This window comes from Hippoglossus hippoglossus, chromosome 3, assembly GCF_009819705.1.
Source record: "Hippoglossus hippoglossus isolate fHipHip1 chromosome 3, fHipHip1.pri, whole genome shotgun sequence".
Classification (NCBI taxonomy): Eukaryota; Metazoa; Chordata; class Actinopteri; order Pleuronectiformes; family Pleuronectidae; genus Hippoglossus; species Hippoglossus hippoglossus.
Window position 1 is genome coordinate 26488620 of NC_047153.1, and position 20146 is coordinate 26508765.

The following is a 20146-nucleotide window of genomic DNA, read 5'->3' on the forward strand; positions in this document are numbered from 1 at the left end:
ATTTGTTTGACAATTTACTGTTACTAGTATTGTCATTATTTACAGGAAACAATGACACATCCCTTGCACAATATTCTAGAGGGCAGTCTGATGAACCTTTTCAGGTCTTATGTACCCCTAATTCTGGATAGTAAAAAGTCTGCCACACTGTCGGGACCACATACAGTTGGATGTATACCCTCTCTGAGTCATTCTGTCATTGGATGGACCCCATGAATCTACACAGTAGGTCCACAATGTATCAACACAAATGTACAAGGCAGAAGTGAGTAAAAGAGCAGAAGAAAGGTAAGACCATTCACAGTGTGGTGGCCTAATTCAACCATTAGGCTCCTACTGAGCCATTGGAGCTGCTACCTACTAACCAGAAAAGTTGAAAAACATTAAGCAGCACTTTGTTCCATCTCTCGTCCAAACTGGCTCCTTGTCACCACATCCTTTATACTGGCTGGTGATTCTGAGTAACCTTTTCAGTGCAGGAGGTTTATTTGGATATCCAAGTCGAGCAGAGACAAACGGATGAATGACAGCAGACATGCCCATTACAGGAGAAGCATCAGGCTTTCATTACAACAACCCTGTGAGGATTCGGTGAGGAAGGCACATTTAAATTTTCGGCTCATGGTGTGTCATTTTAAACCGTTTCAAAACACTGCACTGAGGTTGTCTTCAGTAACTGTCTCTTTCACATCATACCTAAATTTAATTGAGTTTGGGTGGTTATAAATCCTCAATCCATTAGGTAAATTATATTAAGTCCAACTGTCAACATCCATTCCAGCACCTGACAAGCATACCAGTCTATCAGCATCTGAATTAATGAGCTTTGACAAGTGTATTTTCTTTGGGTTTATCCTTCAGTACGAGGGATTCTGCCATCAACCATCCGTCTTTGGGAAGCCAAGCAACCTCTGGGCTCAATCCACACACAACAGGCCTGGGGTACCTCTACTGACTGGACCAGTCACTTTGCACTGCTTGTTAACTGTTTCATGTGCATGGTCAGTCGAGGTGAAGTGAGAGATGCTTAGCAGCAGAGGGTAAAACAAGGGCTTCAAACTGCAAGACATGACTCCCCTGAGTGAGAAGTATGAGGGAGGATGATTGAGGTAAAGAAGGACAGGTGCATGCCAGTGCTGTAAACACACTGTCCACTTATTTATTCCCTTACCTGCAGGGTTGACATACAAAATCCAGCCAATGCTTGAGATTACAAAATGTTTATATCCACGAGTGCTCGCTCGCACTCTTCTTAAGTGCTTTTGTTAAGATAGTGCTAAATTTCTTGTCACATTACTGCCACCAATTGTGTCAGTGGAACACAATTTTGCCTGTGTGTGCGTCCATGTGCATGACGCTAACAAAACAAGGGCTCACTCATAAAACATCAAACTCAAACATCCATGCTGTCCATTTTAGCGCCACCAGGCTACCTCTCTCCATCTCCGCCACATTACCAACGTGCTCTTGGCAATAAGCCACAAGTCAAATCATGGTTTATTGTTCAGTGTCTCAGACAATGTCCCCTTCAAGCTTTAAAATGTCTTGCCAACAATGACAAAACTGTGGCCACTACCAAACTGCAGGATCCGGCAACACTTCAACACACACACTTCCTTTTCTGCTGCCACCCACCTCAGCCAAACCCAAACCCACTGCCACGAAACAACTGCCGCCACTAACACTAACACACCAGGACTTTATGTTTATCCAAGAAAACCAACTCTAACTCTCAAAGTTCCTTTCCCTTTGTCAAACAACATCCAGTGATGTGCACACCAGAAGTTTTAAAAACAACATTCAGCTTCTTTTTTCTATTGAATAGAGGACCTACACACCCTCGAAGCCTTGAAGCTTTCTAAATAACTGAGCTCTCTTACCTAAGCCATCCACAATGATGAATAAACCCAAGCAACCACAGCGTGAACACCATCTGCCAGGACAGACACAGACTTTCAAACAATAATTTCGGACGTGTACAACCCTGTCTCCTCTCCACTTCTATAGTCTGGTGCAAGCGCAGCAGACGCACCAAAACTACTAAGAGTGAAGAAAAATAACCTATGCATGTTGCAAACCCAAATCCCACGACCTCCTGCAATCACTTACAATATCAACACTGACTTTATGTAGCTTGCACTGGCCTTATAACTCCCCTGTAGTCAAAGAAAACCAGCAACAGCACCAACAAACTTTCTTGATATTAGTCACACTCACACCACATAAAAATCGACCTACGCACCACAGCTAGTAAAGAGATTAGCCTCATCTGAAAAGACGACACAAACTACTGTCAGAGGAAATAGTTAGTGGAGAATGAGTGCAACAGTGACCTCTGACAGTAAATTTCAATGCAGTTTAATAATAGATCATACTCCACATCTGGTCTGGACATGCAAACACACAAGCCTGGCTTCTGTTTTTTCTGCAAGTTAGGATTTATCGCTGAAGCATTTTTTTCATGGCTCGATCATGGTCTGAGAATCCATATCACTTGGTCAGAGCTTGAGTGGCAAAAGGACAGAGGGCCGAGGGTGCTGAAGTGTTTTTGTCCATTGTGCAATCACATCTCCAATAGTTCCTCAATGTTGGTCACGTAGAAAACTCTTCTGGGTAGTGCTACAATCGTAGTCAGCCAAAGGTTCAGTCAGAGACACTCAACGTCAAAGGAGTGACCTTTGATAGCAAATGGTTACACTTAGATTTGGCAGTAAAAGCTCTGCTCTTGATGAATCAACAGTAACAGACTGGAGCATCAGAATATAATGTCAGCAAGGAACAGCTGATTGAATGTGATTGGATATTATGCAGTTGGCAATAATACATCATTGTGCAATCAATAGATATATTTTAAAAGTTCAATATATATATAAATATATACAGTATGTCAATATAATGCTTATGCACAGTGAGTAGTACACACATAATTGATTGACCTCAGATTTGTAAAATGTTATGGTGTTTATCAAGTGTTTGTCATTCTCTGCTCATAGAGATGAGTTTACCACCACAACCTTCAATCAGGAGTTAAAATCAGTCTTTAAACTTATAAAATAAATCATAATATTATATTTATTGTGATAATTACCGATATCGACTGATGTGAAAATCTACATATTTTATATAATTTTGGGTTATACTGCCCAGCCCCATAGAAATGTGACTGAACAGATTTCAATTTCAAGTGAGGCTGCTGATTTGAATATCTTTTGAATATTTAATAATGGTTAGCTTCTGACGACCTTCAGGAGCAGATGTAACAGACTTTTAAGCTGTTTTGACTGAAAAGTCGCACTAGTCTGTTTTTTTATATTTGTGTCTGTATGTAAAAAAACAAACACAAGAGCGCAGTAAGAAAGACTGCTGCACCACTCAATCGCAAGACATCGCCTCACAAGGAGGCCAATCCAGTGGGAATAATCCTCCTTGGTGTCGACTGAGACCTCCAGAGACAGCAATGTGTCTGCTCTGACCTCCTGCTCCTGTTAACTGCTCCTCTTCCCCTCCCCGCCCCCTCCCGACCAGCAGAGCAGCTGTGCAGATGTGAACACCGTGTCACAGTTTACGCTCACACTCCTCAACATTTGTTTTTCTTTGAGTGTTTCAAGCTGAGTAAGGGTCTGGGAGTGATCAGTGCGTGTACCCTCCCCTTTTGTGCTCTCTCTCTCTCTCTCTCTCTTCCTCTCTGTGACAGCGCCAGTTAAGTAGAATGTGTGAAACAGATGAAGATCAGCAGTTAAGTAAAGGAAGAAAAAAACCCTCCATTTGCCTCTTTTCATTTAGTTGAAATCCCGCTGCCCTGGCCTTAACTTCTCACATCCAAAGAGTTCAATTGCAGAATTCTTAATCTTTTAATCTTGCTCTCCTCCCCTTCTCTCTCTCTCTCTCTCTCTCTCTCTCTCTCTCTCTCTCTCTCTCTCTCTCTCTCTCTCTCTCTCTCTCTCTCTCTCTCTCTCTCTCTCTCTCTCTCTCTCTCTCTCTCTCTCTCTCTCTCTCTCTCTCTCTCTCTCTCCCTCCCTCCCCGTCTTTCTATCAACCTCTTTCTCCTTTTTGTAATTACAGGACATACTTATAGAGATTATAGGCCGTGTCATCTGCAGATCAGCAGCATGCAACAGCTGAGTCCTCTGCTGGACAGATGTATGACTTGGACACCCAGACAAGCACGAGGAGCACTGGGAGGTTAAGCACAATCCTCTCTTTAAAGGATAATTCATCCCTATTAAAATTTAGGATTTATGTGTGTGGTTTGGGTCAATGTTTCTACTGGTTATGAAAACACTGTGATTAGATCTTGGAACACAGTGGCATCGCTACAACAGGAATGGGGCAAGAAAAAGAGTGGTCAAAAAATTAGGCATGTTTTATACAAGCCAATAGTTTAGATTATCAACAGATTGAGCCACCGCATTTGGAGGTAAAACTTCCAAGTGCCTGCTCCCAAATTGTCAGTAATAATCCCCTCATTGCACTCGAAAAACCACAGCTTGTGTTTCTTTCCTTGTCTGACTTCTTTTCAGTGACACTGCCATGGTCCTATATCTCAGGAATTGTCTTCTCAATAATGGTGTCACTTACAAGAGGAAGAAGAAAACTACAAGAGTGTAGTCTGTAGCCGTGCCAGCTCTATGAGACTGATGAACTAATCGCTAACATTAACGCACAGCTTTCCATAGATGCAGGCTGCTGGCCAAACAGAATCACACTACTCATTTAAGTCTAGCAGGCTACTTCATTATATTATTTTTTTTATTCTAACAAAACAGATTTGGTTTACAAGTTGCAATTTACTGTGTTTACATTTTAAAACCACTGGCTTCAAACCCAATGATAAAAAACATGTCTGTATCAGTCCTGCCCCCACAGGCTCGATATAATGTGCGTGTGCTCGGCTGTGACGTTGTGTCCTGCGGAGTAAAGAGCGTTGAGCCGACTTCAGTGTTATTTTACAGTTCAACAGCCCAACAGTGCTTTTCAACTATTTGCCATTGACCAATCATGGAAACTAATGCCAGATGTTTAATAACATGTTTTAAAAATGAAACCTGGTGTAATGGAATTTCCTTCTTTAATATGTAATATATAAGTATGTATATTTTTCTACAATAAATATAAAAGGTTGCCACTGGACCCATTGTGTTTTTTTCCACTAGCTGGCAACCCCGTATCCTTGAGGGAAGACCTGACGAATGTTGGAACATCTTGCAAACTTATTGATGCCACTAAACACAAAGTACAGCTGAAGCTGATCACTAGTCACTAGTTTTGCAGATATTTAATCATAAATCAATATTATTGACCCCGGGTCTGGGAGCCATGGATGTCTGTACAAAATGTTGTGCTAGTCCGTCTAGAAGATATTTGTTTCTTGTCTGACAGACATTCCTATCACTACAGCCAGCACGGCTAAAAATAAAATGCTAGTTGTGAATAAAAGTGTTAACTCTTATTATCTCAAAATAATATCACGCTCTGTGAAACAAAGATTGTGAAATGTTTTAAAAGTGGCTAAAAAATAATAAGAATGACATCATACAACCTCTTCAGGGCATGACAATATTAGATTATGGTTAAGTCTCCATCTCTGCATCGTGCATAAGGACATACTGTAAGAATGGACTGTTCAGCTGCCAACTACAGCAAAGACTCTGTGCTAAACTGCCCACAAACAGAAGCCTCTTTTCTAAAATAGCTACAAAAACACTTCCTGATGGTCAAAAAAGTGACCAGCCAAGAACGTCGGAAATATCACAGTCCTCCTGGATCTACGGGCCGATCATTCCTCCTCTGACCGCAGTACTTCAGCAGCATGAGGGACTGAGGGAGGACTCACTTTTACATGACTATCACTTTGCCCATGATGGAGGGAGATGAAACAAACGTCACCTGGTTTCCACTTCTGTTGCCATGGCCACAGGTCAGAGTTCAGGAGAAAATAAATGCTTTCGCTGACACAGCCATTTGTCGATTATTAGTTCTGCTGTCAGGAGGATACGCCTGCCCAGAATCCAATTCTGCTGTTTTTAAGACTTGTCCAAGCCTCCAAGCTTTTCTGGTTTCTGAGACACAACTGATTTTGACATGGGGCAAAACAAACGAACTACAATCAGCTCATCAATCTCCACCTATAATATGCGTACATCTCTCTCTGAGCAGCCGTCTGATTTTATACTTTCCATCCGTGCCTCTGAAGGCCAGCTGACTTAGGGATTTTACTTGCTCTCTTAGCTTCAAATCACATGGCTGGAACAAAGCGCTTTTGAGGTCAGTGGCCAGGGGGGCCACAGCCCTGCCTTTGAATATGTGTACATGGACAAACACGTGACTGTGTTTACACTGGGGCTGGCAGTACCAAGAGAGGGCAAGCTTCTGCCATGTGAGACTGATCTGAATAGTGAAAGTGGCACAAAGGCTGATTTAGCCTAATTGTGCCACATCTCCCTCTCTCTAATGTGTGAGTATTCTCACCAACATCATAGTAATTCTTAAAGGGTCAGTTCAAGCAAACTACAATGGACATACTGTATTTTCCCACTTACCTTACCCTGACTGTTTTCTGCTCATGTTGCCTTTTAGTTTTATTAATACAGGTTTTGAGATGAGATACGATAAGAAAATCCTTTATTGGCCCCCATGGGGGAAATTCAAGAGAAGTGAAGGTGGCCGATTCACCATTACTACAAACCTTTAGATTACTTTGCAGAAACACTGAGCCAATTAAGCTGAATAATCACAGATCTTGTGTTTTCAGTGGAAATATGAATTAATACAAATTGTGTTCTGTTTTCCAGCCATTAAGCTTTGTGATCAATTCATTCATAAAGGAGGAGAAAGGGAACAGACCGACGGGAGGTCCTGTTTAGTTATTAGATCAGTTTGAGTTTGAGCCGTCACGTAAACCATTTTCAGACAGGACCCCCTGAGGATTTTCACACAATTGGCTCTGGACCTTCTGCGGAGTTTGCCTTTCACACATGAACAACGCAGCAGGAGATTCTCCACTGAGACGTATTCACAACAACACAGAAATCTGGTGAGGGTCAGGTGAGGGGTGGCACCACAGGCAGAGGCAGGACATAATGTATGAAGTCTGCTGCGGAAATCACTTGTTTGTTTTAAAGCACATTGACACCGGAGTTGGCCCCTATCATCAAAAGCTCTCTTGACATCCTGGTCTGTGCCTTCTACATGTGTGGCAACGCTTTTTCATCCTGAGCTATTTTTCTTCTTTTTGTTTTTTCTCAGTTTTGCGTCCATCACATGTTAGAATCAAATAATCCACAGATTTTGTTGTGCTCACGGCAGAACTACTTTCTACCAAAAAAAATTGTGCCCTATGAAAAGTGATGACTGGGTTAAATCCAGTGATTAATGGTGTGAACACACACTGACAGTACGTAGGTTTTCAGCAAGCTACAACTAATGTTTGACGAGTAGGTGGGGCAAATAAATTCTGACTTATAAAAAAAATATTTACTGTGGATTTAGAAATATAGTCACAGTTAATTCTCGATAATCCACCGATTTTACTCTCTTCTGAATAAATACTCCCTGAAAACTACTGACTGTGTCCCCTGTGTGAACCAACAATGTAAACTGTTACGACTGTGATATGATGTGAATCTTTTCACTCGGTCCCTCACGAAGATGACAGCCCTGCACAGGACAGGCTGTTTGAACCTTTGAAACCTTTAGTTTGTTTCTAATGCCCTCCCACACCACCCACTCATCCACACATCATGCCTGACGTAACCAAGCACCCAACACAATTAATCCCCCACAGAAGCATTGCAGACAGCTACAAACACCCCTGTTCTCCCTACCACCCAAGCCTCTTTTTTCATCTAAGCCTCGTCATGTTCAGACATTAAAAAAAAGGGACCCTGTCACTGTCAATTGCCACAAACGGACGTCACCAGACAGCGGCGGCTTACTTCAAACACCAGCGTCTCATTAGTAGGTCCAGCAGCATACAGGCTCTCCGGCTTGTTAAAAGAGCGCTGGTAGTCGAACACAGTTCCGCCAAAGTGGAACTTTCCTGGCCAGTCCACGGTCCAGTCCCCGGTCAGGTAGTACTTCCTTTTGAGGGAGCGCACGGCCAAGTAGCTGGTGGAGACCTCCATTTCCTGAACGCGAATGCTTCGTGCCCCAGCTGGAACTGTTACCATAGAGTAATACTCTGATGGGAAAAAAGAAGGGAGGAAAGTCAAGGCTGAATCCTGCATAGATATTTGTTTATCACTGTCTTGAAGTCCTTGAAATTTCTTCAAACCTTATGGAACAGTTCATCACACACACACACACACACTGTCCTTGCTTTACCCCTGGTATATGTGTGTTATCCCAAATGCATGAAGTGAATCAGACCATTAGAAGTGTCTGTTTCTGTTTGTCTGCTTAAAATCTCCCTTTGGCTTGAAGAAATGTACAGACTCAGTACAGACAAAGACCAAGATTACCGTTAGCCCTGTGTTGTAGGGTGTATTGTCCCTTGGAGAACTTGCAAGTGGAGTTGTCTCCCTTACAGACCCCGCAGGCGTCCAGAGAGGCCTTGGAGCCCAGAGTCTGGTCACAGCCCACTGCCTACACACACAAAAACACATGCAAAACAGACACATACCATCAATGTCAGCAGTGCTCCAATATACAGGTAAGAACAGTTTGTTTCTAAAAGTAGCCAGTAGTCAGTGGAATTAACTAATGTGTTCCATCTCTGTTGACATCTGGTGTGTCACATGTGATCCACTGCAGCAGTTAAAATGCTGAGGTGAATTCACGTCTCTGTTCACAAAATGACTTGTTCCTTGGGCCCTTATGCATTCTACAAGCAATTAGATGACATCTTGGCAAGAATGACTCCTTAAAGGACAGAGTGTATGACCAACATCATGACTGCTTTTGACAACTTGACAGGTTTTCAACAAATGCCCACTTTAACCCAATTATTTACTTTTTCCAGATGGTAGTTAATTGGGATTACATACCCCAAATGTCCACTGTAATCATATTTTGCACTGCTGTAAAATAAATACAGTAGGTCAAAGATGAACAAGGAGTTTGGTCTTGCATCTTAACATTTGCCTTTGTTTATCTTCCTAAATGAGGTTTAGAGATATAACAGTTGCGAGTGTCATAAATAAAATCACAATTAACAGCCAAAGTGAAGTTGACTCAATAAGAAAAAATGACATTTGATTCAGTACTTTGTAGAAGCACATTGTGCAGCAATTACAGCTTTTCTTCAAGCTTTGCACACCTGGATTTGAGCAGTTTATCTCATTCTTCCTGGCAGACACTCTCTAGCTCCCTTAGATTGGAAGCATCTGTGAACTGCCATTGTCACGCCTGTACACAGATGTTCTACGGGGTTTAAGTCTGGGCTTTGGCTGGGACACTCAAGGACAGTCACAGACTTGTCCCAAAACCACTCCAGCTTTATCTTGGCTGTTTGCTTCAGGTCACCAATGTGCTGAAAGTTGGACCGTCGCCCCAGTCTCGGGTCTTATCCATTCTGCCGTCCCCTTTAAACTGTCTTTCACAGACTGACCATCAGCAGCACCCGCAGAAATCCTACCAATGTCGGGGGCTGGTGGCTAACCATAAAGTTTTGACTGTCCTCAGCATGCAGGCAGGATTAAGCATGAAATTGGCAGATACTGCTTTCATTTTAATTTAAAGGATTCACTAATTGACAACTGACTATACGGATGTAATAAGCCAGGTGATGATAAATATTTTTCGGGTTCTGCTAAAAGAGTTCTGTTTTCTTTTTCCTCATTCTCTTGCAGTCCTTTGCATTCTTTTATTCCTTTCACTTAAAGTAGCTTCAGTCTAGCCAGCGTCTTGTGTTGTGTGTAGCAGGTGGACTGAGAGCCACTGAATGTTGGACTTTTTTCAATGTGTTTCAATGCGTGCCCCATAAACTCTCAAGCAAATCAAACAAACAGAAAGTACACTTGAGTCCTGTTCAGGTCCTAATAACTTCTGATGAGTGTTGGTGTTTATTGTGAGTTAGTGTAAGTGTAGGCAGGCTAGCGAGGGAGTGGGTTGGAAGGACAACCCGACAACTCTAATCCTGAATCAGCGACGGAAATAATGAAAGTAGTGGAAACCCTTTATTCCCACTTTTTGTTGCCACTGTTCCTAAACAAATATGACATACTGCCTTGTTCACGTTAATGGGCTCTCCTTTCTCATCCAACATAAACCCAAAATGTTTTCACTTCCTCTCATCCCTGCTTCACTGTCTGTTTTGCTCTGTGTCAGTGAGTAGGGGCGGGGCCTGACCCTGGGCCTGTGTGTGTGAGTGTAAACTCCGCCTCGCTCCCAGGCTCAGAGGAGAGAAGCGGCACAATTCGCTGTTGGTGACATTCTCATAAAAACAAACACGCATGTAAACACAATGGGCAATTTATCGAGGTCCTGACCTCATGTTTATATATTGAACGATAAATAGATATAGTAATTATCATGACAGGCCTCCTGTGAACATGCCAACATCATCATTATGGGCTGCTGAGTGTAGATTGATGGACAGAAATAGCAATTTCATCAATTTAAAATAATTTCTTTTGCACACACACACACACACACACACACACACACACACACACACACACACACACACACACACACACACACACACACACACACACACACACACACACACACACACACAGCAGTATATGTACCTCACAGACTCCATCAATGCAGACATCTCCCTTGTAATCAGAGCAGGTGGTTCCATCTTTGACCTTGCTGGACATGGCAAAGAAGAAGTCAAAGTCCTCTGCGATGCAGTACAGCATACAGATGTCTTCATCTGCACACACAACATACAGAATAGTACATTCAGGAAGTTAGAATCATTAGAAGTCACAATTCAGTCAAGGTCTACTATGGCCTGCTACTTGTGAAGTTCTAGTAGCTACTGTTCTGCAACCTGTTACATAGAGTATATGCAGCTCCTGCTGAGGCTGAATTGGAAAAGACAGGAACTGACTATGACTGCACCCAGGGGTACTCACGTGGGGCAACAGGTTTATTCTGTAGTTCAGATCAGTTATCACAGACAAGTCTCTGCAGCCATCTTTGATTAAAATAAATGACGGTGAAGGTGACTTGGCCCAAGGTCCCAGAAGGCAGTTCAGAATCTGTTCCTCTCTACATCACCTCCCATTCATCAACAGCTTAAACAGGCCTGGGACGACAGCCAAACACACAGCTCTCCTTCATTTCACTCTCTCTCTCCCTCGCTCTGTGTAACAAAGCTGGCCCGCAGGCTTCCTTTTTAAATCTATCCCCACTGTGTCAGAGGGTGCAGGTGGCTACATGTCTCCCTATGCACATTACACAGAATGATAGTTTCCTCGAGCTTTTTGGCCCTAATCACTGCAGCAGTAAATAGAGGTTGGCATTACAGAAACACTTTATAAGAGAGATTTGGACGAGCACAGTACAGCAGGGTGTAGAATATAAAAGATCTACGGAACTAAGACATGAAGACGCTTGCCCTGAGCAACTGCAATTCTGTGTTTATGTAGTGGGGCTGTGTACTTTAAACAATGAGATTTATTTTCTTTTGCATTATGTGCCAGGAATACAGTAAATCAAGGGATGTCTTCGTAATCCCCCAGAAGTACTGTCATTTAATTCACAAAATTATATGCTGTAAATATTCTGCAGCTCTTAAAGAAGAATACATCCACTACATCCTTGTAGCAAATCATACATTTAATATAAATGCACCAAAGGACTAGACAAACTCTTCCTCTTCTTCTTTTTGGGTCTGATCAACTGATCACCTTACCGTCCACTTTGGTGTAGGGCTTCCATTTGTAGAACCAGCCCCTGAAGGGCTTGCTGTTGTACTCGGCACACTGTTGGGCCCTGAAGTCCACGGCGTTGAGGGGGCATGGCCGAGTGTTACACAGCTGGTTGAGTCGACTGGAGCCCGAGCAAAATTTACCATTGTTCTGTGGTCTGAGCAGAAGAAACGACAGGGAAGAAGAGAAGAAACAAAAGAACGTTTACAGATTGGGATTTGATTAATTGGAGACTCTAAATTTACCAGAGGTGTAAATGTGAGAGTGAATGGTTGTATGTCTCTATATGTTGGTCCTGTGATACACTGGGGAGCTGTACAGGGTATATCCCACCTCTTGCCAAATATCAGCGAGGATTGGCTCCAGCTCCCTCCTAGACCCTAAAAGCTAAAGCGGTATAGATAACGGATGGATGGATGGACATTTGAGCCACTGTTTTAAATTGTGGCCTAGCTCAGACTGAATGAAGGTGCAGTTTCCACTCTGTGTCTTCACTGAATGCTTTGGTAACCTAACAATTTCCCTGCAACCGGCCAAGAAATAGTCAGATTTGCAGTTCTTGTCAGCTTCCACAAATAACATATAACCTGTTGAATATGTTTTTGTTACCTTTGGACAGAACAATGCTCGTTTCAGTGTTTCCAGTCTTTAATCTAAGATAAGCTAATCAGCTGCTGCTTCATATTTAACAGACAGACATGATATGGATTTCCATCCTCTCATCTTAATCTTGAAAAAAAGCATCTATTTCAAAAATGTCAAACTTCCTTTTAGCTTCATCAGACACTTTCCCAAACAGTACGCCCAAAATAATTGTGTTGGTTCACCATAGTGGACAGTGGTGTCCAAGAAATGATCATTAAGTTTACATCTAAAGTTGACATCAGAAGTGCTGCTTTCATACATGAAAATGGCCCCATCTCATCTGTTAGTTTATGTTTATCCCTGATCAAAGTGTAAATTACAGTTCAGGGTTTTGAAGAAACAACATTAAAGCTAATGACGGTGATGGTATCTTTCAAAAGAAAACTGGATGCCATGTCAGCTGATCCTGTGCGCCATGCTACACCAACACCTCTTCAAACACAGGAATAAATGAAAGTACAGAACATAAATAGATAAAGCAGCTTTAATGTGCATCAGGAAAATGATGAAAGCCATCGCTACTTGTAAGAAAGAGACAAGTCTTGAAATGTCTTAAACATTAGGATACCATGTCAGATTTTTTCCAAACTCATGCCAGGCATTCCAACACAGCCACCAACAGAGAAAATTTAGTTTAGCTATTTAGCGAAGTGGCAGCCACAAAAAAAGACACACAAACACACACACACACACACACACTGTGGAACCATGCTGATCAAACATGTCTAATAAAAACAACTCACAAAGTTTTACAGTGTAATGGAGGAATTGAAAAAAAAAGAGGCCTAATTGTAAACACAAGGACGACAAATCAGCCAGACACGTGGTTCTTTTGAATGTCCTGTGACACTATTGAATATGTCTGTGTGAACCGAATGCGAGCAACAATCAGAAGCAAAAATGCAGTGTGTTGCCTCCCTGCGTTTGACTCCAACTGTTCATCCCCTGCGTTCGGACCTGGACTCAATCACAGAGTGACTTAGCTGCCAAGAATGATGGAGCTCCACTGAAGGTGTGTGTATGTGTGTGTGTGTAAATCTGCTCTGCGCTGCTCTTGCTTCCCTTGGTGAGGGGGAGATTTGGCCCAGGTTTTCATAGCCCTGATCCTATTAAGACTTAGCGGCAGACAAACGTAGTCCATATGGTAATGTGCTTACGGCAGACCAGTGGGGGACTACCCTGTATACTCCGTCAGTCAAGGCCTTCTGATCAGAGGAGCATAGAATATGGAGTTTACTTTAGAAGGGAGTTGAATGCAATTCATGGATTATGTACATCTGGCCCTGAGTTTCACAATACTCCCGGTCTTCTGCACCCTTTTGCCTCCTCTCCCTAGATCATACATTCTCGGTGCAACTGTAAATCTACTTCCAGCAACAAGACAGAAACCAGATACGACAGGTTTTCGGGTTGTGTATCGGTTATTCTTCTTTCAGTCTCAACACCCAGCTCCAATACAGGACCCTTTAGGATGCTTTAATGTCCCGGGAGCCTGTTAAATCAGCCTGGCGACAGAAGCTGAGACTGAACTCCTGTAGGTCAGAGGTCACCGTGTCTAGTCTTGTCTCCTTAAGTCACCTGCTCCATCCCTGCCCCTCTTACAACTTCACACACAGATTCATATTCTGCTACTGTGCTGCAGGCCTAACCCCTGTAAAACACCTTTACAAGACAACCAGGAGACTGCGCCAAACAGGGGTCTATCTGAGCACGTCGGCTCCCTCATCGCACACCCCCGCTCTCTTTAAATCGAGTGTGTGACAAAATATGCTCCCTACAAAACCAGGTCAAGATCGTGAACCTAATCTCCCAGGCTTGTTGGTGAGGATTAGGGTGACTGTGTTTGATCTGGCAGGTGGTCTACGGGGTAATAGAGGAGAGTTGGAGGGAGTGAGAGAAGTGGAGAGGATGCATTTTCCGTCTTGGAGCAACTCCCTGACTGGAGGGCTTTAATTGGCTGATCACATGAACCCCTTTACAAGACTGAGCAAAACATAATTGCTTCTCTCATAAAAGAGTTTGAGCAGAGTCAAATGATCTAGCTTTAAGATGACTCTTGCTTAGCGAAGATTTTGTGGTAGGGCAGAGGGGAAAATGTACAAGAGTCTGTCATCTCAACTCAGATTTTATATGGGTACATATACATGTCATTTATCCATATACATTAAGTGCAAATACTGCAAGTTTGACAAGAATCTAAATGTGTTCAAAAGTGGCAAATGTTAATGATCTCTCCAGAGATATGCCAGGGATACCCCAGTCTTTCCAGACAGTTCAGTGTTAGGGTGAAGATGATATTAGAGACAAGCTGTCAGATTGAGGGTAATCCTTCCTGCTCTGCCCAGATTAGGAGCAGAGGGGCTGTTCCAATATAATTGCAGAGATTAATGGGGGCAAACACATTCTGGATGTCATGAGTCAGGGACTAAAAAATGACTCAGTGCAGTTAGAATAAGTGTGTTTGTGGAATTCTTTCAGTGGAAGGTGTGTGTTGGGGTGGCAGGGTTGTGATGTCCTATTTAGAAAAAACCCAGCCTAATTTTTCACGTTAAAGTTCTTGGGGGATCTGACAACTAGTTGGCCCATTGTATGCATTTGATCATGATATCATGACAAGGCATTATTGGATTTAATATTCCACCCTCACCATCTTTGCATCCCCCCTCTGCCCCACTGAACCCATAACTCACGTGTTTAGCGGTAGCTGCTACAAAATGCTCTTTAGTGCCACAGGAATGATAAATGAACCTGACAGCTAACCTGGTTTAAAGGGCTCTGTGGCCCTTTTTGGTCTGCCAGTCATGGTGTATAATGTGTATCATATGAGGGCCGGTCTGCCTCTGAAAACGTCTTTGATCCGTCAACGGGGATTAAGAGACAAGTCGGCTGTGACGGACAGAGCAGCCACATCAGTATCTGCCCAGTGACTAAGTAAGCAGTGATGAAGCTCGTGGAGTAAAGAGGACTGTGCAGTTTGTGAATATAGGAATGGACTCCTACATGAAGTGGATATAATTTTAATCTAGAAATAAATTCAGGTTTTCTGAAAAAGATGTTATTAACTTGCAGCCATAAGTTTGAAGTCACTGAAACACTGAAACTGTTGCAGTCATAGCAGAAGTCGCAGTTGGAATACAGTTGAAACAAGTCAGCATAAATGTAAGTACTGATTTGACCTGAGGTATCAACTTGAATAGTAGAGTTCATACCTCTACCAGGGCCCAACAGTCCCCTTATGAAACCACATTTAAATTCACTAGATCCGCCTAAACATTTCCTATTGTTCTCATCAAGATGAACGTGATTTATTCTCTGAGAAATCTGTGAAAATATTGAAAAATCTTGCAAAATACACAAAGTGGGAAATAAAATCCTTGATACAGATCAACACAAATTTAATATGTTCTTCCACGACCCACCCATCCCAAAATTTCATGTAAATCGGTCAACTAGTTTTTGAGTAATCCTGCTAAACCAACACACAAATGCAGACAGGAACATAACCTTCTTGTTGGAGGTAATTTAATGAAATTCAAGCCCTGAGTGAAAGTGAATGGATTCATATTTGAGGTTAAAGGGCTCCTTCAAGTTAAAGATTTAATTAAAGATCGAGCTCTGAAATCTGTGCTGATGTGTAAACACTGAAAGTAGTTTGAGTATTTTGTGTAAACTTTTTGAAGTTGTAAGAACTGAAGAAGTTTGTTTTGTTTTTAAATTCAAAGGTGACGATGTGTGGTTTGTAAGAATTTGAGGTTACTGTAATTTCATTTTAAGTTAATTAAAAAGAGTTATCATAGAAAGCAGAAGAACTGTGATAAAGAATAAGAAGTGAAAACTAATTGCGGATGGACTGTGTGCAGTTGAAATAACAGTTACTTAATTTATACTAATATTTCTTGAGGCTGTCTTATAAACGGTATGATATTAGCGCGGTGCACGAGTTGTGTGAACGACTGTGTGCGACAAAAGTCATTTTGATATTCAAGTCACGTGCACAGACTTGGCTGAAAGTCGGTGTGCAGGGACAACAGTAATTATGAGAGCGACTGTGTCCCTGCTATCTTTTTCATGACGAAATCCTCTCACCTGTACTTTAACACACAGAGACACAGCATGTGGTCATGCATGTAGGATTGGATGTGACATGCCCCCATGATCTAACATGCTATGACTAATTCCAATATGATGGCAATCATTAACAGTACTAACCAATCAGCAGATTCTTCGTGATTAAGTTTGAGATCTGTCCACAAATCAAGGTGGTGCCTTGGATGTTAGCCATTAGCCATGATCATACTGGAAACTTACTGTGAAATGTGTGTCTTGTTATCCTGTGCCTGTGGGGGTGTGCGCTCTTGCAGGAATATAAATCCTATTTGGCAACGCTGTTTCCTTTAATTGTTTGAGATTCACAAGATATTCAATCAATTACTTCTTCCTCTTTTTGTTTGTTTTTTACAAAACTGCCCAAATCTGACACGACACTTCCTTGTGAAGCCGATAAGATGAAGGGATCTTGAGATAGATGTTCCACAGACAGAGATTTCTAGAATTAGATATGAATAAGGTTTAAGATTCACTTGACAGCAGGCTACAAACACAACAAGGAGAAACATCAGAGTTGCTGTATAAGACTTTGTGTTAGCTAAATTTCTGCTTGATTGCTCCCACTGGGGGAAATCAAAAAAACACAGTTAATTGACTCCACCATCCCCATCATGTGTCTGTGTGTAAAAAGATTTTAAACCCCTCACAACAAAACAAACATATAATTGCAACTTAATGTGAGTCTATAACAAGATCTCTGTCAGAGTGACTTTGGCCTGTGGCTTACACACACCGTACTGCACAGTAAAGGTAGGGAAATGACTGAATGAATGAATGGACAACAGCAGATTAATCATTTCTCTAAATATCACATTGCAGAGAGCTCGCTGTATTGGATAAGTGTTGTAGGGGCTGGCCAGCAAACTGCAGGCTACGACTATCAATTATTTGATCTCACCATAGCAAGAGAACAACAATAAATCTGTCCTGTATTGTATGACAGTAAAAGTCATAAAGACATTTTATACACCTCCCGAGTGGTTTGGGGAATACCAACAAGTGGCTGTACGTCTGTCATGAAAGACAACTATAAGACAGTGAATCTTTCACGTGTGCGTAATGACGAGCACAGAGCCCTTCGCTAACAAAGAGCTATGCACTGTGGGATCTGGGTCTGTGGAATTATGTAGAATTATGTTTGTGTGAATGAGCAGCAATAGGGGACGTTTGCTGACTGTATTGTCAGCTTTCAGAGAAAAGCGCTAGCTATTAGGAGGTTTTCCTCGGCTGGAGCATAGGCAGAGATAGTCTGTCTGTCTGCCTGTCTGTCTGTCTGTCTGTCTGGACTGTCAGCCTGACTGATGAGAGCCGCATGTGTGTGTGTGTGCGCACACAGTATGTGTGTGCATGTCTATGCTGACAGCAACCTGGCAGGCAGCACTTTCAGGTGTTCAGAAAGGAAGGACTTTGGGACACACGGCCTTCAAGAATTACTTTCTGGCCCGAACAGCAACTCAGATTTACATAGTAGAAGCAGCCACATGACTTCATGAATCACTTTGTCATCTGCTTGGCTCGTATATCCATCCAAAGGCATTAAAAGGGAGGTGATGCATCCGATAAGAAGACTATGCGAGTATGTGCAAATGTATATACCTTGGGCTGGTGCAGGAGCGCTCCCTGTACATGACCCCTCCTCCACAGGTTCTGGAGCAGTCGGACCACTGGGACCAGGCCGACCACTGGCCATGGACCGCCCGGGGACCATGCTCCCCGTATTTAACACACTGCCCCCGCCGACACCACTGCAGAAAGGAGAGACAAGATAATGAAAGATGAGAACAAGACACACATAAATAGCTTTCTTATCAGGACTTGAGCATTGGCCCAGGCGTCTTCCCTGAGTTTCCTGGTTTGGATAAATGCCCAACACCACACCTGGACACCCAAACTCTACAGCCAAAACTCACACACACGCACGCACGCACACAAACACACACATACTGTGGACCACACCCGTACCGAGCCAAGCCAAACTCTGCACAACCACAATGTCACCTCTCCCTCTTTCTAAATATCAAATGTCAATATGTGAAGGAGTGCAGTTGTTACGTGTCCAGCTGAGAGAACTGACAGTGCATAAATGCTTCTGCAAGTGCAGACTGTACAAGCATGATAGATACTTTAAAGATTATTGATATTAGTAATTTTCTTTTCATCCAGTAAGTTTCCATTTAAAAGGATTCAGTATGAGGTGTCTCTGCCTTTTCAGGTTTCAAAGAATTGCCCTTGCTCCTTTCTTAACTTGAAGAATGATTGCTCAATCTTGCAGATTTATAGTCCCTATCAGTTATTGAAACAGCTTAGAGACAATAAACTTCCTGACGTCACTATAACAAAGGAGGAAGTGACAGGAAATGAGCAGTCAGACGTTCAGACAAGTTGTAAACATGGCAGCAGTTTAGACAGGTTGGGTCTGTAAACTGTGATAGATGTTGATGGACCATCTGGGTAAAGTTTGCCCTTCATCAGCCTGACTGACGATTTGTTTAAAGGACTGGCTTTGAAAAAAGCACTTACTTACTTTTTTACAGTAACTTAGATGAAATGATCAATACGACTTTCTTGCCAGTGCAGTAAAAATGACGCTTGCAGCAGATGCTAGTTCACTCAGCTTAGCACAAAAGCTGGAGTAACATATAAGATGCAATTTACAAGTTGTACAAAAACAAGTATATTGACATTAAGTTGTGGTTTTATGATGTTTTAGGATGCTAAGACGACTTCTTGGCTGGAAGCGATGACTTTCTGGAATTGTGTCACAGTGAGCATGCCAGGCAAACAGCAGAGACTCCAGCACGGAACTTTACTCAGCTGAGATAAGCTGGCAGCACTGTAGCGTGATTATAATCAAAGTGTAATCATTGGATTCTTCTCACATTCACAATGAATCAAACGTATTTTTACAATTCTTAGTGTCCAATGTTGATTTTTTGATGTCACCACCACAATATGAACACTGACCAACACATAATGACACTTTTCTTTCCCTCCTGACTACACTTGCTCTCTCTCTCTCTCTCTCTCTCTCTCTCTCTCTCTCTCTCTCTCTCTCTCTCTCTCTCTCTCTGGCGCGCCCACACACTTCACGCCCACACTTGGCCTTCGTGAACACAAACGACGTACATGATTATTTGCATCAAGAGCAGGGAAGTGAGATCCGATCAGAAGTGGTCACTGGACAAACTGATTCAGGATGGATGTTCATACCAGGTCTGAACGGGGCCTTGTGCATACTATGTATTCAAATACTGAGACTGTTTGGTCAATATTTTTCCATTAATAACTGATTATCTAAATAAAACTCTATATAGTTTTGAAAAGTGCTCTACCCATATTATCATTCTGATTATAATGGTGTCTAATTATTGCAGTGAGTGAATGGCCACTGTGAACAAGTTGGTCTTTCCTCACCATGTCCGGACCACAGCTGGTTCCTTCTGCAGCAGGCATGAACTTGGTCTCACACCGGTGTCCTGTGCGGTGGCACCACAGCGACTTACAGATGTCCTGCCAAACAAGACAAGCACAAACATACAGGATAAGACAATCATCAAAAATGGGGTTTT

The 20146-nt window shown here is 42.4% G+C and overlaps 1 protein-coding gene across 3 annotated transcripts in view; it reads right to left on the reverse strand.

The window, feature by feature from the left end:
• The window catches only part of adamts18 (ADAM metallopeptidase with thrombospondin type 1 motif, 18), a 58940-nt gene that overhangs the window by 15577 nt on the left and 23217 nt on the right, over window positions 1–20146 (reverse strand). For all 3 annotated transcript variants that reach the window (XM_034570751.1, XM_034570760.1, XM_034570766.1), the window contains 6 exons: window positions 19992–20087; window positions 18174–18322; window positions 11810–11982; window positions 10692–10822; window positions 8460–8583; window positions 7935–8179 (listed from right to left, as the gene is read on the reverse strand). In XM_034570751.1, coding sequence (XP_034426642.1) covers window positions 7935–8179; window positions 8460–8583; window positions 10692–10822; window positions 11810–11982; window positions 18174–18322; window positions 19992–20087 — 918 coding nt within the window. The remainder of the gene's footprint in view (window positions 1–7934; window positions 8180–8459; window positions 8584–10691; window positions 10823–11809; window positions 11983–18173; window positions 18323–19991; window positions 20088–20146) is intronic.